At 28.1% G+C, this 22,083-nt stretch overlaps 2 protein-coding genes across 3 annotated transcripts in view; one reads left to right on the top strand and one right to left on the bottom strand.

Annotated features, from left to right (window-relative positions):
- Nucleotides 1-22,083, top strand: part of sip1 (septin interacting protein 1) — a 354,828-nt gene that overhangs the window by 248,602 nt on the left and 84,143 nt on the right. The window lies entirely within an intron of this gene.
- On the bottom strand, nucleotides 1,721-19,632 carry LOC136969598 (potassium channel subfamily K member 13-like). Of its 2 annotated transcripts, XM_067263828.1 has the most exons (3): nucleotides 19,216-19,632; nucleotides 18,678-18,894; nucleotides 1,721-2,954 (listed from the first exon to the last, which is right to left on the bottom strand). In XM_067263828.1, exons 1-3 carry the CDS (start codon nucleotides 19,291-19,293, stop codon nucleotides 2,047-2,049), a joined length of 1,203 nt encoding a protein of 400 aa, XP_067119929.1. In that variant the 5' UTR covers nucleotides 19,294-19,632; the 3' UTR covers nucleotides 1,721-2,046. The 2 variants fall into 2 exon arrangements, with proteins under 2 accessions (XP_067119929.1, XP_067119928.1); XM_067263827.1 differs by having other exon boundaries at nucleotides 18,678-19,632.

Below are 22,083 nucleotides of genomic sequence, written 5' to 3'. Positions count from 1 at the left end.
AATGATACTAATTTAGTCATTTATCATCGTCTGCTAGAACAATTTGTGCAGTAAAACCATAAACACTTGGCTCCCCTGGTGCTCTAGAAAGGACGATGTTTTAAATAAATATATATATATAATTTTTTTTAAATATGCAAAATTATAACATTTGGATTAGCAAAGATTATGTTAATCAGTTATAAAATATTAAGTACATTTGTTAATTTTTAAATAATAATATTTTATGTAAAATAAGTATTTCGGTTCTGAAATGTAAATAGGCCCACAGTACGAATTTAATTTAATTTTTTTTTTTAATTTGTAATTTTAAAAATAAATATTTTTTTTTACGTTTGAAAATATTAAAATATTTTACTTTTATGTGCTTAGATAAAACTGAAAATATGACAATAGTATTTGTTCACGCAAGAAAGAAGAGGGATCGATCTAAGAGAGGAAAAGAGATCGATCGCCCTCTCATCAGATAAACGGAAAAGATTCAGAAATTTTGACTGTTTTCCAACAAAATTTGCCAAAGTATATTAATTAATATCAAATTTTGAAACGTCTGCCATAAATATCCGATGATAAATACTAAATTATTTTTTAAAGTTTTTGTTAGGATTAGGATGGAATCGAGTTTCACAAAAGGAAATCAAATCTTTGCTAAACGCTCGACAATGTTGACCGAGTTTCCTCTTACAGCTGTTGTACTGTTGAAATGAATAATTGGATAAAGGGCCAACCTGTCTCTGAAGGATTTATCTCTAATGCACATACATTATTTATTAAATAAGTGTATCGATTGAGGCGCATTGGATTTAAATTCTCTGAATAAATTAGATGATAACGGCTTATACTTCTCTTAAACTTCCATTAATAGAGTAGAAATGATTTTTTTTTTAACCTTTAAGAGGTTATCCATTAACGGGTTATTTTGTGCCGGAAACAATGCCAGATAGAATTTGATTAACTAAATTGCGAATAAATGGAAAATGACTGCAAGTGAAGGAAAAGGATATTTGAATTTCGCAATGGCAATCCTCCTAATGACTATTTTATGCCCATAATAAGTAGGTTGATGCTTTATTCTGATACTGAACTGAGTAGAGTGCTATTTATTTATTAAAATTTTAATATTCTGGACTAATTTGATACAGACCGCAGTCAAACCGACATACAAATTGATTTCTTGAAGCTAATCTTTAACAAACAAAATTAAGAATGTATTAAAAATGCAGTAGTTGTTGCAGATTAAACTACTTGGATGGTTTCTCTCAATTACTTTTAAAGCAAATGAACTGGTATTTTAAAAATTTCGTGAATCTTCTGGAATATGTTTCTAAATATTCTTTAAAAGAAAGCATTGAAATAGTCATATTAGTATTGTTAAGTCGTATTAATTTATTTGGTATCAAGACATATCAATTAAGAAAGTATCTGAAATTTCTTCCATATTTTTATTTCAGAAATTTTTATAGCATCTTAGTAATACAAGACACTTTTTCGATATAACACAGATAGAGAAAAATCTCGCAAGAGTTTTCTTAATTGTTTCTATTCTTTGTCAGTTATTTAACTTCTGCAACTGACACATACGCCATATTCTTTTCGTTTCGTCTTAAACAGTCAAGTTTTTTGTTTCTTCGCGTAAAGAGCTTTAGTTTTTGTTTTGTTACTGTCATATAAGTAACCGTAAACGTTCTTTTCCAGTAACAAACCAAAACAACGATTGGAACAATATTATTTATTTTCTTAATGTTGTACAATAAATATACATTAAATGCCATTTGCTGAAATAAATTTATTATATAGTATATACGGCGTATATACTGCATGTATGTAAATATATATTTATATACTGTATATATATATATTTTGTTTTTTTTGTGTGGACGTTTCGGCTATAAGTTAGCTATAATCAATTGTAGACCCTACAAAGAAAGGCTATATTTGATTCTGATCGGAAGCACCTCGATAAACAGCACCTAAACGAAGCCGCATTTCATCTAAGAAGAAAATAAGTGATATGCTATCTCCTTCTAATATTTAAAAACTAAAATTTCAAAGAACATCTTCGCCCAATTTTTGGGAGACAAGTGCCAAAGGTCCAACACTTCCTGGTTTAAATGTTGCATCTCTATCCATAATTCTAGAAGGCAGAAGTATCACGTGACCTCGTTGTGCCGATTCATACAACTGTTTCTGCATAACTGCCAAAGACACCTTATTGGAACGTAGGAAACCTTGCATGGATATCATCTCTCCCGAATCTCTTCTTTCGTCGCTATCATAACTATCAGAATCGTCTGCAGTCTTTTGTTGGCGTTTCAAATGGTCTGGCGTTAGGGCATTCCTGCGTTTTCGTAATGCTGCAGGTTTCGGCGGGGATTTGTGTATCCTTCGACATCTAAGTCGGCAGTCAATAAGTTTCATTAACCAGTTTATAAACTGTTTGATAACTATGGACATGACGTTGAAAAGACTATAAAAGCAGCAGCAACCCGCTACTAGAAACCAAAAGTTAGCAAATCTGTACCATTGCGAATTGTGATAGCTTGTTTGATCACTAGGTACCAGGTCGCCGAATCCTACAGTAGAAAAGGCTACAAAACAGAAATAGAGAGATTCGAAGTAACTCCAGTTCTCCATTGTGGAATAAAGTGCAGAAGCGGTAGTAGCTATTGAAGTAGTTGCTACCGTCAGACACAAAAGCACCCAATAAACTGATGGCTTCCAGTCATCCATATGATCGTCGAAAGAGATCTGAGAATCTCTTCTACCATTGTCACTGCCGAACATTCTCCTCCGCAATTCTCTTTCGTGGATAGATCGAAGAACGGTTGACATAAGTGTGATGATTCTTTCTAAAAATAAATTAAAAAATAATATGGCACCGGAACAACCTAAAAATCCGTAGATTATAACTGTTATTCGTCCATAAATGGTTTTCGGTGTTGTCATGCCAAACCCTGTCGAGAAACAAACAAATAATATTTATTTAAATCGATATTATAGTTAATTCATTTCTACACAAATAATTATACTAGTTACTGCATTTTAATGGCTACCGATTACAAACATTAGCCTAATAATCAATCAAACTATTAGTTGATCTTGCATTAGCACTAACTTGTAAGTCACAAACTAATACGGTAAATTGTCTTGAGGTAAACTTCTCTAGGACAGATTGTGACTAACAGAATCTCTAATTAATTCTGTGGTTTTCGCATTGCTTTATGGACACCACCAAATATATATTTGTAAATGATTTTAAACAACTTTTAACGATTCGATACGTTTATATTAGCCTATATAAATCTATAGATATCGATACTATTTAATATATAATCCGATCAAATATTACTAGAAATCTAATAAAGAAGCTAACGAAGAAATTATATAGAAAAACAATTATTTATAAATTAATTATAGGCTAATAAAAATAATAAAGCACTTTGCTTTTGTTATTGTATCATAAATAGAAACATTAATTAAATAGCTCGATGAATAAATGGATTTATATAAATTAAACATATTATATTATTAGTAATTATAACTGAATCAAAGTCAGTTAAGACCGGATATTCTTGGACTGATTCATTAATTACGTTGTTAGAAGTGTTAATCTTCAATTGTACATTGGAGTTTATCATCGCAAAATAATATAAGTTATATGAATTTAGATCTGCATTTTGGATTGGATTAGAAAATGAAAATTTAATACGTCATTTTTTAATATTTTATTTTTCGATTTTACAAAATTAATAACTACTGTACATTTGATTATACAGTTTTGTACGTTATTTCCTTTTTTTATGTACAGGTACTTTAAACATCTCTGAAGTGGTTTCAAACTATATAATAAATATTTATTTTTAATTAATAATTTCATTATTTTCCTTTCAATTCATTCATTATAGTTTTCCCATATTTTTCCAATCGGTTTTTCTGTTTACGTACGTAGTCCATATAATTTTAATGCAAACTCGACATATTACACGTGTAATGAGTTAAACACGTGTAATATGTCGAGGGAAGTAATGACGAGTGATTAATTCATAATTTATTTACTATGTTTATTTGCATTAAAGGTAAAAGTACTATTAATTTTTAACTCGTTTATCGCAAATAGATATACAGTACACAGCAAACAGATTTTATAACGTCAGGATAAGAAGGTTTTAGTTTACTGGAATATTTTCAAATTGTTATTTACTTGTGTCAAATATTCTTAAATCAAACTTGGGATTTTTTTTTATTGTTTCTTGCACAATATTGTTAAGGTCAAAACAAGCATACAGCAGTTGAAAAACAATCCCAAAAGGGCAGTTCGATGTTCGTAATAGAAAAGACGAATGGCGGTCCCTAGATAATTCTCTTGGCAATTTATACAGTTGTTAGAAGAATGACTTTTAAACATTTTATTAAGATTTCACTTTTATCGCTTATAAAATATAATAGATGCAGAAATACATTTTAAAAATATCATCGATATTAAATTCTTACGTTATAAATTACGTAGTCAAGTCAAAAAAACATGTAGGCCTATATTTAATTAAGTTTCCTTTATAAAACTGTTGTTTTAGCTTTTGTATAAATTGTTCCGATAACCAAAGCGGTCGTCGTCCCTATAAAAAGCGAATTTTTAATGGAAAAATCGATATACAACTAAAACAAAAAACAAAATATAGGCTGAGAAAGCTCTAAAAATTATATAAAGCTCTAAATTTTATTATTGACAAGAAGAATATTGAATCTATTTAAAAAAAAAAAACAACAACAACACACACAAAAACAAAAAATATTTGATTAATATCTTTTTGTTAAAGGTTAAAAGAAAATGATAAAAATACACAGATATAAAATTTGATTTAAATTTCTATAATATATATTAATAATATTAAATTTTAAAAAGATCTTATTTATGATAGACTCATATCTTTATTTGTATACATTTTATACGTAATATTTGCAACCGAAATATATATCAAACCCATCGTTTCTATTATAATTTTTTTTAAAGCTTATTTAATAATTGAATTTACTGTTGTCAGAAGTGAATCGATAATTCAGTATAAAATTTAATTCATTAAACTGTTAGTATCAGGCGGATTCCAAGAAACAAAGCTCAATGATGAAATGATTTGTATCTTATCAATAAACTATATGATCTTATGATTATATACTTGCATCCTGGAAGATATCTTCACGAATTTCTTTACATACAAAAATAGAATATAATTTTTTTCTTTTTTTAATTTTCAAAAAATTTAAGATAAACTTTATAAATTGCTATAAACATTTTAATACTGTTAGACAAATAGATAGGAAAAAGATAGGCCTATTTTTTAAGAATAAATTAGGTCATAAGAAAGAATTTACCAGTAAATAAAGAACCATAAAAACGCAAACGATATAAATTTTTAAGTAAGGCTCAAGTATATTTTCACGATAAAAAAACAAGCTTAGAATAATCTAGATTGCTTATATAAATATTAATCGTTCCATAAGTATTAAATTTATTTACTTTTTTTTTATTATTTACTTAAAACGATACTCCCATAAAGCCGCAGTTATCATTTTATGGAACCGTTAATGTTGTGTTTAGAAATTAGCATATTGGAAAATAATTACTAGTCTTTGTCTCGTTGAATAATATATACAAAATCATTTAGATTTTTATTACGAAGGCTCCAAACAAATTAGTCGGGTTTATAGATTAATTTTCGGTTTAATAGAAAAGCATTCTCATAAAAATGACCATAACTTTTTGTTATTATTGATATAAAAAGAGTAAGTACCCATTTTATAAATTTTGTTTACGAAATCCTGTTAAATAAAAGTAAAAAAAAAAAAACTGCATCATTTATCATGTAAATTGTAATGTATATTTATACAAACAAACGAAAAAAAGAAAAAAATGTTATAAACTGAAAATGCAATAAAGTTTAATGAAATTTTCATATTTTTCAATAATTATAATAAATTATAAATATTAAAATTTTTAAAATCGTTTATTGTTAATCTGAAATTTAAATGAAGAAAATTAAATAGCGATTGCCACAGGAAAATTATTCCTTTTAATATTGAATTAGATAATAATAATGAAAATTAATCAAGTATATGGAATATGACAATGAATTAACCAAATATATTGCTGATTGATCTGATTAATATAAAATGCAATTTACCTTTATCACAAACGCATTCAGGAAGAGCTAAATATATATATATATTGTTATTTTTGTATGTGCAAAGTATCTTTTATAAATACTTGTAGATATAAAGAAAAGTTACTTTTATTAGATCCTGTGACAAATTACAAAATTGAAAGTAAGCGCTGACGAATGTATAAATGAATCGACTCTTTTGTTACTAGTTTCAGTAAAAACTACGGATAAAATATGTAAATAATACTAAAAGGCTACAACCGAAATTATATTTAAAAGAATTTCTTGCTTATCTTTTAAGTAAGGAGATCATAAGATATTATTGATTATAAATGACTGGATTTTCTGAAGTTCTTATTGCAGAACTGAAAGAATGTTTGAGTTCATATATTAAAGAGGAAATATATATATATAGATATACAACCGACATAAAATTCGAGATAAATAACAATTTAGATAGATATGGAACTTTGCCTATCTCTGAATAAAACTGTATAATTACTTACAAGATTAAAAGATACTTAATGCCAGTATATAGATCTATTCCTAACAATTTTTCTTCCTTTTATATTCTTAAACACGTTATTTAAATTTATTAAACTGCCAATTTGTTTTAAAAACACATTAAAAACAATTTGTTTAAAAAGATATTAATATTTTCAATATAAAAGCACTAAACAGATATTTTTTAAATTCCATCATTATTAACGGAAAGTAAATCTGTTTTGTTAGAACTTATATTTAGAAAATCATTATAATGTCTCGTAAGACATTAATAATTTAACTAAAATGATCGTCCTCGCCATTCTTTAGATCAATTCGTGTGCGTCTATTGTTTTAATTAACAGATGCTGTTTGATCTGTTCACATCGCACTGTTGATATATAAATAAACTGACACTTGATACGATTGATTTCAGTGTATAATTGTTTGCTAACAAAATGTAAACCGTTTAATTGTTGTGCTAAATGCTCATATTTTTCTAAATTTAATTTATTTTTGAACGAAATACTCACATTTTTAAATCATTTATGTCCAGCTTAAAATAGACGAAGCAATTTAATTATCATTTTTATAACTAATTCAATACATATTTATGCTTATATAGATAGAAAGTACGACAGTATATTTATGAAAATGATTATATTTTCAAAAAACAATCTTTCGAGATCAGCAGAGAACTACTTTGCATGCATTTGAATATATCAATCTAAATAAACTTGAAATTACATTTTTTTAAATAAAGAAACGTCGTCTCCTCTGTGACATTTTGGGCTATTGCGCCCTTGGCCTTGACCCATTTAAACAAAATACAGTTTAGTATAAATTTATTATTTTCTTCTATAAGTTTGCCAAGTTTGGTAGAATTATCAATTTTCATGTTTGAATAAATCGGTAAACTTCAAAACTATAAAAGTATTTCTTGAAGTATGTGTGCCCTACATACACAGTCTTGTTATTTCTTTATTATTATTGTTATTATTATTTTTCAACTCTTAGCTTTTGATAAAATATTGCTTTGAAGTATTTTTGGTATAGGTTTGTAGGACACTTGAATTAATTCTTCCATAATCGGTCGGATAACGAATATAATGGAACCGGCAAAGTAGAAAGTGATCTCGGAAGTAACGAGGGATCATATCCTCGATTTGCTCCCGTTTTTCCAAGTAATCGTCGACTGCCAAACTTTCCTTATAGGAAGAAAAGAATTTTCAACCGACAAACGTCGGCCAGTTACCATGGTAACCAGTGTGAAAGAGGGGAAGAATAGACTTTTTCCTTTCTTTCCCACTATATATATATATTCTCGTAAAACTTAGTGGAGCCGATAAAAATCGTCACCGTCAGAGTCGATCGTCTGCGGAATTCCAAATGAGAACTCGATCTCTTTGTTTGAAATATACGAGACCAATATGGCTTTATCTTCAATTTTTCTACTCTAAGTGGCACTATCAATTAATTATAAGACGAAAAATCGCCAATAAGTCCAAGAGAATTGTTCTAAAATACGAAATTAAATCCAAACTTAATCGAAGTGAATGAGGATATCGCATCTTTATCCTAAATAATAACTTAGTGGCTTTTGTAGGACTTTGTCACCTTTCAACAACAACCGAAATACGCCTCTCTCTTCTCTTACATTCATAACAACAGATTAATCACTCGGTTGCTGACAAGTTGACAATGTTACAAGAGATAACGTAACAGCAACCCGCAACATTCCTTCGTATGCTTTTGACATAGAACAAATAAGACTTATTGACACCAATGTTCTTCTAATTTATTAAATTACACAATTATAATTGTTGGGCAAAGATATTTTCTATGTTCGCTCGTTGCGCAATGAAGCAACTAAAGCCAAAAATTTTTTATTATTCAGTTTTATCGGCTGGCATAAAGCCAGAATCCTTTAAAGAAGCCAGGTGGACTACCATATTATTGATCCAAATTCTTTGTTTCTTGATAAACTTCAACTTATTGAAATTATATACAGTAATAACCAAATCAAATTTTTATACATTCGTTGATTTTTCCTTCAAAAATTCCCTAAATAACAATTCATCTCCATTTTCAAGTGCATACAATAATTTCCTTTTTAATACACAAACAACGATCGTTACTTAATATAAAAGCAATAAAATATATATTAAAGCCGTTAAGCACTTAAGTTTTAGTTTTGTTTTTATAACACAACGTTTATTGATAGCTTTATAAAAATTTATTCACATTTCGTATCTGTGTATGACAAATTCAACTCAATCTATTCTCTATACACTCATATTAAACTTATTTTTTTCTGTCTATTGTAATATTGATTTAAGTTAAGCATTATTTTTTTCCTGGTGCAAAAATAAAACTATTTTAAGGTTACATACAAGAAACATTATGATATGAGTAACGATCCAAACTATAGCTGTTGACAGTTAGTAGAATCGTCTTTCCTGCTTGTCTCGCTGAAAGGACAATTCAAGATTGGATAGAAGTATCTCGATACTGTTGAAGGGGGAAAAAGGAAACTTAAATCAACGATTCAAGATTCATTTCGATCAAACTTGATGTCATGTATAGAAAAGTGTCGACATTTTTATTATGTAAAAACGATAAACACAACAATAGCTAAGTTTCAGTCGAATTTTAGCGTATCTTCGTTTGTCGTATGATAAATAAGTTTTAATATTATTATTTCTAAAAAGAAAAAAAACCAACGTATCAGGCTGATCTAATCTGCTTCTTGTTGACTAGAATAAATAGAAAGGTGAACATTGATGTGATGATTTCAAATTACTTTTTTTTAAACTTTTGCCAGGGTAACTTTTTCCTGTTTAAACCACTGTATACGTAATGAGTGAATTACATTAAACAAAAAATAAAAGTTTTTATCATCGCTTTTTTATATATATAAAATATTCATATTTTTAATTCTACTTTTCTAGAAAATTATTCTCAATTTTTTAATGAGTTTTCGGTACTTTCTGCTTTCCCGAAGTTCTAAAAACAATGCTATTTTGAGAAAGTCAATTTCAAACTTATTTGTTGAAATCTTAAAAAAAATTAAACCCGTAGCTAATGAGTTACGTTATCAATACGTAGCTAATCAAAGAGCTCATCATACGTATAATTTACGTATTGATGAGGTCATTGATAAATTTTTCTCATTTTAACGCAATTTAAAGTATATTGTAAATGTAACTTTTTATGTTTCTTATGATTTATTCAAATGAAATGTAAATTTGATTGAATAGACTGGTGATCATTCGAGACAGTATAGTTAATTGCACGAAACTAACTTTTTACATATAGTAAATATTCCAGTGCTGTGTTTGTCTTCTGACTAATTATAAGATTCAGAGACTCAGCGGGAAGCAGGTCTGCATCCTTATAAGAAAAACAATATCCAGCGGAATGAAAAGAATTAGCGAAGCAATAACCCAGCTGTGCAGAATTAGGAATTGTTAGAGCCAAAAACTAAATGAAATGATATACGAAGGATCGATATAACGAGACAGGTGATGGGATCGTTTGATCATTAGAGATGTGTTTATGAGAACCGAGGTTGGTGCAAAGACCTTCCCAAAGAAGATTGAATAAAAGATGTTAATTTTAAACCTCCGACCATCATATTTAAGATTTATAATAGTTTTTGTTCAATATTCTAATATAGTATTATTAAAAATTCGATTAAAGTTTTGAATTATATTTAATCTACGTTGGAGCTGAACGATTACTTAAGACTTTTTTATTTTGTCGCCTAATTATTTTGGATGATGAACAAATATGTCATAAAAGATATCAAACGAGCAATCAATAAATAATCTTCGTGACATCAATGATTTCTGATTTAAAAAAACTTTAATTGCCATAACTGTTCAATAACTTTCGAACACATATTAAACAGATTATTTGATAATTTGAACATGCATTAAATAATCATTTGTAAAAGTAAGACTGATGTATACTAAAAGGATAATTAAAGCTTTTCGTAATCCAAAGAAATTCAAATAAAAGCTTAAATTTAATTAGTTCTATACTATTGTTATTTGATAATTCATAATCATAAACTGATCAAATATAGAGATTTATTAATTATATTATTATTATTATGATAAAATACAAAGAATGTTTTATTTTTCGAAAATTTTTATAAACTTTTCTCTGTTTAAGATCATATCTTAATTAAACAAGTACTGAAATTAGTTTCACCCTACATTTAGTAACACTCGTATAGAATAGAGCAACAACATCACGAGTCTCCTCCCCTCACGTGTTTCGTTTAATATGTGCGTAATGAATTTCATCACATTTAAAACTTTGAACATTCACTTTTAGTTTAATATAAATTGAATGGTCTGAAGTTTTAAATACAAAGAAATCATAAAAATGCGTTAAATGAAGCCAATTCTGTTGTATCTTTTGTTTACCAAGAAATCCTTTTTTAATATTTGATTTTAGATAACTTCAAGTAAAATTTATTATCAGTTTCATTGTCTTTGTTATTGTAGACTGGGTGAATTGTGCTTGCCTTAATCTTTTCCACGAAGTTTCAATAACAACTGAGCATATGAAACACTTTTCCATTCTCTCCACAAAGGAAAATACAATGTCGTCCAAGTTTAAATGTTTTTATTAAGTTACCGTCCTTCATCTTTTTCAATAAATTAAATGTTGAAGCTCTACATCCTCTAATCAATTTAATTATATCTCGGATTCGTCGGATGTAAGATAATATTAACTGTAGAACGAGAAACATAAATTTCTACAATATTCTAGATTTAATTCTACATTTTTTAAACCTAAATATATTAAATTGAATGCAGTCTGACAACATCGATAAAACAACAAAAAAAGGGTCTTCGTGTTTTTGGTTTAGTATGAATCTAAATCTCATCAATATGCAAGAAAAAAGAGGATAGATTCTATCATATTTACTAGCCTTGAGCAATTTGAACATATGATTTCATTTGTTAATTTCTTATCCAAATGTTGAATCACTCGCTTTAAATTGTGAATTTTATGATAATATTCGAAACTTCAATCTATATTTTAATTAGGATTTATTTCATTTGAGAATTTATAGTTAGAATCGTATCTTTTGATATGTTTCTTCTTCCAAATTTAAGCTTGTAATTATTCACCGTCTATTTAAAATAAGCTTTTATTTTATTATATCTCATTCTAAATATATAAAGCTATTTTTCTAATATAATATAAATAAATATTTCTTTTAAATCTTATTGGATTTTTAGTTTTATTACATACATGCCCACATAAATAGGATATATGAATTGGGGAACATTTTCTCATTACAAGTCACTGTAAAAACGATAATGGACTTTCAAAATCGTCTATGAATGCCCATAAGGAGCGGGACGGATATAGTATAGATTTCTCTACACCATTTGCTTTTTATAGAAATCTTTTTCCCCCTACACGTTTTTTAAAGAAAATAAATCTTATCTCCAAACGATAAAATTTTATACTTCTATTTTGATTTGCGCTTATCGTAAAATCGTCAATAAACTACAGGACTTTTAACAAATAATTTATCAGTATGATTGACAGATTTACTGAAGTGAATTGCACGATTCGGTGGGAAAAAAGAAGGAAAATACAACTAAGCATCTGGATTAAAACAGAGATTCGCTTTACCGAGATTATACTCTATTAACAGAATACCAATTAGCAGCTTAAGGATTTAATCATATACATCAGTGTTTCCAAAACTTTTTGGACTGCTGTCTCTCCCTTTAGTGCGTATATTTCTTTGGTGCTTCCATAATATTAATCAAAAAGGGTACTACATCGATATCTTAAAGTACTTTATTAATGCATACAGTTTTATGTCTCGAAACTGACTTTATAGTGTACTTATTTAAAGTTTTGTCCCCTTGTCTTTCAGTGGTTCCCGTTGAATCTTTTACCTCTCCCTGGGAATCACAGATATACATCATCTTTCAATTGCATTCTATTGGATTTAATGAACTAAATATACGTTCGTACTTTATTAATAACGATAAGCAAAGTTTATTTAACAAAAATAAAATATTATTCATTAATAAAATGATAAGTTCACTTAGAACAGTATTGCGATTCTCCCTACCGCAAACATCGATACGTTTTGTAGATATAATTTCTTTAAATTAACATTCTAGATTTGTGAATCTAGAAATTTAACTTTCATCTTGTTTTAAAACGTTAATCAATAAACGTTAAACGAATTAAATTAACTTCACATATAAAAATTAAAGAAAAGAACACGAAGATTAAATATGGAAGAGTTGAAAATCTGCAGAAATTGTTTATAAGTAAATTTAACTTTACAAAGAATTAGAAATTTTCGTAAGCTGAAATTTATTTATCTCGACTGTAAATATAAAAATCAAATATTCGTGCAAATAATTAAAAAATTAATTTTGTCGGATGCTCCGGAGAAACTTTTTTTTTTTTTTTTTTTTCTGGCAGAGAAACAGTTGGAGTGTAAGGCCTATCATGTAAATCATCAGATTTAATTTTACTCTTTTAAAATGAAATTAAATTATCTTAGAAATTAGCAATTCTGTTTTAAAAAAATCTACTTTTCCCCCACCCCTTCTACGAAAATATCTAGTTATACGCATATAATCGAGTTATATTCATTTATATTTTGAGTATTGAAAATTTAAGTAAACAGAAACGAAAATAAAGGAATTTTTGTACAAAATTCAATCGAAATATTTCAAATAAATTTCGTCCCATTTTTTTTTATTTTTTATTTTTTAAGAAAGAAATCATCCGGCGCGAATTCTTTAAAAAAGAAAATCAAAAAATCCTTTTATTTGTCCTGTATTTTCCAGAGATAGATAAAGCCGCGCCCCGCGAGAATGGTTTAAAGATACACATTTTATTTCGTGTCCTTTTAAATATTTTACTCCAATAGTAATAAGACTCTTCAGACCTGTTGAATGACGTATTTTAAAAATCTGGCAAAGTGCCAAAAGTCGAATACGCAAGCGCAAACACGAGTGTCGAAGGGGGAGTAAAGAAAAAAAACAAAAAAAAAACAAAAAAGCATTTGCAATTTAATAAACGCATGCGTTGCTGCATTATTATAGACATTAGACCTAGTTATTAAAAAGAAGCAGAGCGTACGTAATTAATTCGATAAAAAAATAAGTATAAATATTAAATATTATTACGGTTTCGGAAGAGAAAAACGGCATAACTCAAGATAAATAAGCAGATATTGTCATTTTTGTAAATGAAAAATATTTATCGTAATCACAATGAACATACAACTATTCCAATAAGGGAACATTTTTGACACTTTTACGACTCATTGTCAAGCTCTTGCCATTCAATTTTGATAAACGAAAATTGAAGTAGTGAAACTGCTAGAATAGAAGGAAAATAGGTCAGAGTTCAAACTCTAAAATAATACTTTACTTTAAAAATAAATATATATATATTGTTTCTAATCCTTAAAAAAAAAAAAAAAAAAAAAAAGAGTATAATCTATCACTGACAGTATTATTAATACGATATTAAATCATATAATTTCCGGTTGGAAAATGATTAAGTGCATTGGAGATATCGTTGTTTTAATAATACGCGTTGAACCACTTATCGAGAGGTTGATGATTATATGGAAATTTTGTTTATAAATAAATTTCGTAAACAATCTCGTAAAAGAAAAGATAAAGAAAAACAAGAGTTTAACGCACTTTTCTTCCATTGTAGTTTTACTAATTAAAAAAAAAAAAAAAAAATTGTGTTTAGCTTTTCTTTTCTTTTTTAACAATAGTTTTTAAAGCGAGTTAAATTAAAATTTTAAAAAAGAGTTAATGGATAACGTAATGAAATTTTTAGCTTGTTTACATTTTTTTCTTGTTTAGATTAACCTTAATAAGTTTTAAATTTATATATGCGAATTTTTTTAGAATAGAATTTTTCAAATGTCTGTACTTAACTTAAATTGCTGTATTGTCTCTCCGCTTCCTTCTATATTTATCTCTATTTTATTTATTTTTTTCTTTCTTTCTTAAATGACAACATTCTTTTCTTAAAATTTATTCGAATTTAAATCCTCTGCATTGTTTTATTTTTATATTTTTATTTATTTCATAATGATTTACAGAAGAAATTTTGGACGTGTTCTAAACTAAACCTATAACATGTAAAAGATAAATTTTCTTAATATTTAAAAAATCTAATGGTGTTGTCATTTACAAGAACTCCAAACCACTTTAAAAAAAGAAAAACTGACTTATCTTAAAAATTAATTGCAATTAATTTTTAAAATCAAAGCTCTTAAAAGAATATTTTCTATTCTGGAATTGCAATTGTTTAATCTTCAGTAAATTTACATTTTATTTGCAATTTAAAATATACATTTTTGTTTAAAATTTCGGTTTCTTTTAAGATAAAATATATATATTTTTTTTTTATTCCACTTAATTATCTTCAAATAAACAATAAATTTTTTAAAAGTGAGAAGAAAAACAATTTACTTGCTGCATTCATAAAGTAACACATTTCAATAATGGACAATAATATACACCTGATATATAATGGATAATTTACAGCAAATATCTTCTTGATGTTAATGAAAAAAATAACTAATTACTTTTATATGCTAATTATTCTGTAATCAAGAACATTACCATCAAAATATTCTCGTTTAAATATTAATCAATAGATTTAAAAACGTTATGGTGTGTACAGCTTTGAATTGGATCAATTAAACATTTAAAATAAATATACTGTACAGTAGTACATCTCATTGGAAAGGAATTTTGTAAATTTCGACTTTCTAAAGATAGTCGAATATATATATGTATTTCCTGTAACAAGAAGTATGAAATTTCAAATTTAAATTTTAAAAAGGAATAATGAAATAATATATTTTGAAATAAGTTGTATATTTAATTAAAAAATCGTCCTTCTTTATCAGTTAATAATAATCTAAAAGATAATTCTATTTATACAATACTCGAGACGGCAATGGGGGAAAAAAATGATAACGAGAACTGTCCCTATTTTCTATCCAGTTTTTAAACGTTAAAGGTCGTTTTCTGGTGACATTAATGACACCGTGACGTCATGAAGTTTGAAATTCTAATCGTTTAACTGATTTCCTAAAATCAAAGGTAATTAATGTGGATAGAAAGGAAGAGGGGAAAAAAACAGATACCAGTTATATCGTTGCCAGTGATTAAGCTAGGAAATATATTTTATTCAAACGAATTGGAAAATTTAAAAAAAGTAAGACCTAATTACAATACTTATAGACGGTGGTTTAAAGTTTATTTGATAAAAGTTTTATCCAAAGTCGAAATAGTTGCATGAATCCGTAAGATTGATGCATTCGAGAGAGAATGCAGAAAGGAGTTTAATCGCCTCTCGAAAACACCCGATCAAATTGGTGCCATTTTGTCATAGGATAGACTTATGATCATTAAAAAAAAAATTATATTTTTAGTTATTATACAATAATCAATAACAAGTAGCATACAGTTTACATATTAATATCAACAACTTTATTTCTAGTTTCGGATTGAAACGTTGAAAAATAAATATTTAGATTCTAAATTAAGGGAATAAACCCAAATTCTTCAAAAGTTTGTCATTTTTTACTTCCAGATCTTAAATTTAACTGTTTATAAGTAAATATCACAGGATCCTGCAGACAGAAAGATTTTACCTAAGGACACAAATATTCTATAACTTAACAATATTTAAAATATAAGCTATAAATAACGAGAAAGTATAAATTCTGCCCTATGCAATTTATCAGGTTTACAAGAAAGAAAACGCTATCTAGAAACTTTTTCTTACAGCGGAGAGGGGAATCAATTGTAATAGCGACTATGAATAAATCTCAGAAGATAGAAATCTTTAGAAAAAAAGCATGTTATAAGTTATCTACAGCATCAGCGAAGAAAATCTCGAGTACAGGCATCTAGTTTCCAATACAGACCTACGAATGTTATCCAACCGACAGCCGTAGGGACGATCATATCATTGATTTGTTTCGCCATGTTGGATAAAGGAATGGTCATTAAACGGAGCAACGATAGTAGAGTTAAACGATAGTAGAGCATCTGCGGATGCAATTGAATAGTTGAGAAGATTCATATTCGACATCTATAATTGATTTTCGAGAAACTTGCTGAAATTTTCGAATATGCGTTGTTGATTTAAGCATTAAAAAAACTCTCGGTGAATATTATAAAAATGCTTTAAATTTTAATTACAAAAAACAAAAAAAATGAAAAAAGAATGGGCTAGAATGAAATTCCAAGCTTTATCTGTGTGCCATATAATAAAACAACGTTGAACATAACAAATCCTTCAACATATCACGTAATCTCAACATACACTGGTAGGTCACTGCAGATCTATTACTATGGCAGAAAATCTTTCTCCTTCAATAAAGAAAACTAATTTTCACAAAAGATGATCCAACTTTTGTTAAATCTTGTTCTAGAAACATCAAAGTCGATATTTCTTTTCTTGTAGATAAATTGATGTTATATAACTTTTAACTCCTATTCCGTTCTTCATGTTTTTTTCATCTTCGAAATATAAACTATTTTACTCTACTTAGAAAAAACTTTTACATATTTTTTAAGTGTATTAATTATTTTTTTTATTAAATTTAAGGTATTTTAAAAAGGAATTGATCGATTTTAAAATGGGAAAAAAATTCTCTTACGGTATCTAATTACATTAGCAAATTAAGAATAAATTAATTACGTTTTTACTAATTAACAACTGATAAATAAATTAATCAAAAATCAATGATAAATTTTTTTTAAATCACTTTGAACGGGAGATTTGGATCTATTTATACGTTTATTGTAATTGTGTATTGAATGACAATCGTTTTCTGTTATTTCAAATCTCGTAAATACTGTGATTATGGAATAAAGAAAAATATTGAACACGATAAAATAGAATTAACACTGATATAGTATTATATATATATAACAAATTGAAATGGTATCTTGACATAATTTATATGGACTCTATATCCAGCTAAAAAATATGAATAATTTATAATTGTACATGATTCGGATTAGCCTAGATTTTACAATAAATTTACGATAAGTTAATGTAGACCTATATAATATTTATAATATGGATTTCTATAAAGTTTGCAAGGACTTGAAATTATGGATTTGACAAATGATCAATATTGATATAACCGCTTGTAAAGGATCGAGAGATAAACGCTCGCACTTAATGAAACTTTTAAAATTCCACGATTTAACACTGTAAACAGAATTAATAAGCTAGATATTGAATTTTTTCATTTGAACGCCATTAATATTATTATAAAAATTCACGAAGGCTAAGCAAATTAAAACTTGCCCTACGTTCGTTTTAACTTTGAAAAGAAAGGCATTCCCCTTATATAAATAATAATAGAACGGTGTAAACGAAAACTGCAAAACTCCCCAAGGGTAGACTTAAACCGTTTGATCGATCTTAAACACGAAACTACAGAGATAAGAGAGAAGCGGGTTAAAAAAAGTAGGATACATCTAGTGGTGGCACAATTCTGGAGCGATTGTAAGGGGATCTTGAAGGATAGCCCGATAAATCTTGTCGATTCTTGTTCCATTAGATAGCAGTGGTAATCAATAGTCAAGCATTTTGCACTAGTTAATTATGAACACTTTGCTGCTTTAGAGGTAGAGGATTGGAATGGCGCCAAATTTAGTAGAAACCAAATTCGATAAGAAAATAAGTTAAAACAGTCTTAAAGTATTTCTTTTTAGTCAAAGCAACAGGAATTAATTATAATACGTAACGTGAAGATATTTTCTATCGACTGGGCTTACCATAGACACAACTTTTTTCTTTTTCTTTCGGTTTTATAGTAAACCGAATACTTATTTCCCTACGACCTTTGGTAATTTAAATACTAGAAATTTTGGAGAACGAGATATTAAAAAGTAATAGGTTATATACTTTATGTAAACAGATAGCAAAGTAAGAAAAGAAGCAAAACGTTGGTCTATATAAAAACAATTGACTTACCTATTGTAGAAACGACAGTGCCAACAAAGTAAAAAGATCCGGAAAAGTCCCATCTCTGTCTTTTGTCTATCACTCCAGCAGCCGTAGCATTACCATATTCGTAAAGCAGAGTGAGAACATCCTGCATATCAATAGTGTTGTTGTACTTGGACCAGAAATTTCTGTAAACATTCAGAAATCTTTGTCGATTCTGCTCTTCTTCCGGTTGCTCCAATATCTGAAAAACAGCAGCACCAATGATCATGTAAATCACCATAACTACAGCCAATAATAGCAACCGTGCATTTTCTTCGCCGAGATGAAGAACTGTACAGCATCTTCCTTTCTGGTCCATGACCCTGGTCTACATCTGAATATTGTCAATACGGTCAGTCTCCATCCCGTCCATGTGCCATTTCATTACCTACTGACCACGTGGCCGATGACAAGTAGTCCAGGATCATCATCTCTGCAACAACTATCCTCGCACCCACTGATATCCATCGTCCAGACAAAAATCTTAAAACTCTTAGAAATCTTTCTACACTTATTTATGTACCTTAATATAAGTTAATATTTCACCAGTCGTTTTTCTTTCCATCTCTACTTGGACTCGTTTCGACGAATCCGCCAACATTCATCCGTTCCTCATCGTCTGCTCTCTTACAAACCTGCGATCGACTGTCAGCCAGACAGCAGCCTCGTGGTCGATGACGTTGCGTGACGTCATAGGAGAATTTACGGATTATTCCGTTGGATCGAGTGGAAAATAATTCTGCCCCGGGTACGTATCCACTTTTGACGTTTACTATCGTAATACGTTAACGGTTGTTGGACAAATTCCACTATTAAGAAAAATTTACTCATTTCATCCAAATTATATTTTACTAATGCCGGCTATGGCCATAAATAACAGTTATGATGACAGCTATCTCTCCAATAGCTTAAGAGGCGATTACGAAAAATGCGCATTTGCATTCTCTTCTTCCCAACTTTAATTGAATTTTTTACTTTTATTTTCCCCCTTTTTATTCCATTTTTTTCAAAGAATCCGCTCGGTTATGTTACCGAGTCGTTTTATATCGATAAACAACAACACCGTTTGGTTTCAGTCGATATAAACGCCAATGTGACGCCAAGGGGACCCACCAGACAAATATAGAAATGTCTGACGCGAAATAAAAATACCGACGTTCGAAAATTTATTTATTTCTCATGATTTGTGATTTTTAATATTTTTTTTTTTTTCCTCCCCTCTCTCTTGGAAATGTCGTAGAATTAAAAACAGCTTTTTATATTTAGAGGGAATATTTCCTTCTTTTCCGTTTAGAGAATAATTTAGGGAATATTTTCTCCGTCGCTGTATAAAATTATAAATTCCGTTTAAACCTAACAGGTACGGAGAGAGTAGTGGATAAAAGGCGAACAAATTAAGTTATAATTAATGTCGGTTCTTAATAATCAAGCGCAAAAATGTCTAATAAATCATTTTGTCCTATATAATTCGAGGGAATTTATCGAAAGACGTTGACAATGCGATTAATGAATGAATCCCAAAAATGTAATTTGATATAAATTCTAGAGAAGAAATTATCTTTTCAAATTGTAATTTCGAAATTAGTAAAAATTAATTGAAAATTAAATAACATAATCTTAAATTATGTTTGACGGTGTCAAGTTAATTATCTGAATAACTACATTATTGCCAAACGGGAATTAAAAAAAAATGAGACTTTTGACAACTTTTTTTTGGCAAAATAATAATAAAAATATACGAATTCGAAGAGATTTAAAGAAGTATTTGTAGACAGTTTTGTATGCGGGATCCTCGAAAACAACAAACTAATTTAAAACGGTTCAAACTTTAAGAATATTGCGATTTTAATGAGCGATTTTTCCCTATTATATTATAAAAATGGCGGAAGTAATGGGGAAAAAATTGAGATTAATTGGAATAATTATTTAACTTTATCATAAAAACAGAATTTTAATGAAAATGATCAATATAAGTTACTGCCCACGGATTTTCGGCTAGTCGAAAATACATTGGAAGCAATGGTTTGACTTAAATTATTACTCTTCAGACTGAACTTTTAAACTTAAACAAATTACTGCAGTAATAAGCTGTTTAAATAAAAGGTTTCAGCATAGCTGGAAGTCAAATATAGTAAACAGAACGATTTGAATTTGTGTGCTTACTATGACTAAATTTCAAATAATTAAGATCAATAATGCATACATTACCGATTTAATCGGATAAACATTCGTGAATTTAGCTGACAAAATTTGTTTTCACAGACGTTTTTGAAGTTTTCGCAAGCGCAAATTCATAAAAAAAATTTAGTAACTTGAGCTATTTTTAAAATATTATTTAAGATCGGTACATTTATCATGACAAATATTGACGTGATTATTGTAGTGGCTCCATAGAGCGAAACAGGAGAAAAAAAGCAGCTAGTTGCCCAAGTCATCTATCTATAGAATGACTTCTGGAAACAAAATTATTGACAACTGTCGATATTTCCTCTCAAACTGTTCCGTCATAAGACATAGGTCACAGCAATCAAACTTAAAAGAAGCAAGTTACTTTACTCTTCACCACTAATTTAATATCTCTTCGTTTATCCTTACATAATATTCTTTCTGTTTAAAACGGTATAATAGCATTTGTATAATATTAAATTAAAGATAATCATATTTTTAAATCTGCTTTTCTATAATTTTCATTTTAAAAACTATTATAACTTAACTTTCTGGACTCTCCCCCCTCCCTATTTTTTAAGCTGTAGGGTTAAAATTTTAAATGTAATTAAATTATTGATTATATAATAAACTGAATTTTAATAGACTTTAATGCATATAGTATTATTCACAGGAAAATATGTATGACAGTTTCATTTGAAAAGTGCCTGCAATTAATAAATTATTTGAATTATTTTCAATGAAAATATTCCAAACATCTGCATATTGTCATTAACGTAAATAAATTAGAAATTTAAACTTAATTTTAAATTAATGATTAACTAATTATTTTAAACATTTCAACTATATTATTTATTCTTAATGCGGATATAAATTTAAATTCGAAGAAGCTGAATTACTCACCAGTATTATGTTAATAGAGCGGTAAGATCGATATATTATATATATGTATATATATATTTTTTTTTCTGTTGCGTGTTTTTCAAATTTTATGGAAAAGAAATGTAAAATAATTCTTTCATTTATACTCTTGACATATATTTGTATTTGAGATTTTACCAGTGTAACCGATTCTATTTGGTAACACATTCAATCTGATTCTACTCCGAAGCTGGAAGATTTTAAAATAAACCTCTCTTCTTCTTCTTCTTCTTCTTCTTCTACAACTGCTCTTTGTGTAAAAAACCATTTATACATTAATTAATTATTAATTAACGACTTTACA

The sequence above is a fragment of the Centruroides vittatus genome, unplaced genomic scaffold, assembly GCF_030686945.1.
Source record: "Centruroides vittatus isolate TY-2023 unplaced genomic scaffold, ASM3068694v2 contig_18, whole genome shotgun sequence".
Classification (NCBI taxonomy): Eukaryota; Metazoa; Arthropoda; class Arachnida; order Scorpiones; family Buthidae; genus Centruroides; species Centruroides vittatus.
The sequence above is the reverse complement of the archived record's forward strand: the minus strand, read 5'-3'. Positions and strand labels throughout refer to the sequence as shown.

Coding starts and splice junctions, on each gene's coding strand:
- LOC136969598 (XM_067263827.1), bottom strand. CDS start 19,011: ATGGACCAGAAAGGAAGATGCTGTACAGTTCTTCATCTCGGCGAAGAA. Junction 2,955..18,677: donor CACTGTCGTTTCTACAATAG/GTAAGTCAATTG, acceptor GTTTCTCGACAG/GGTTTGGCATGACAACACCG.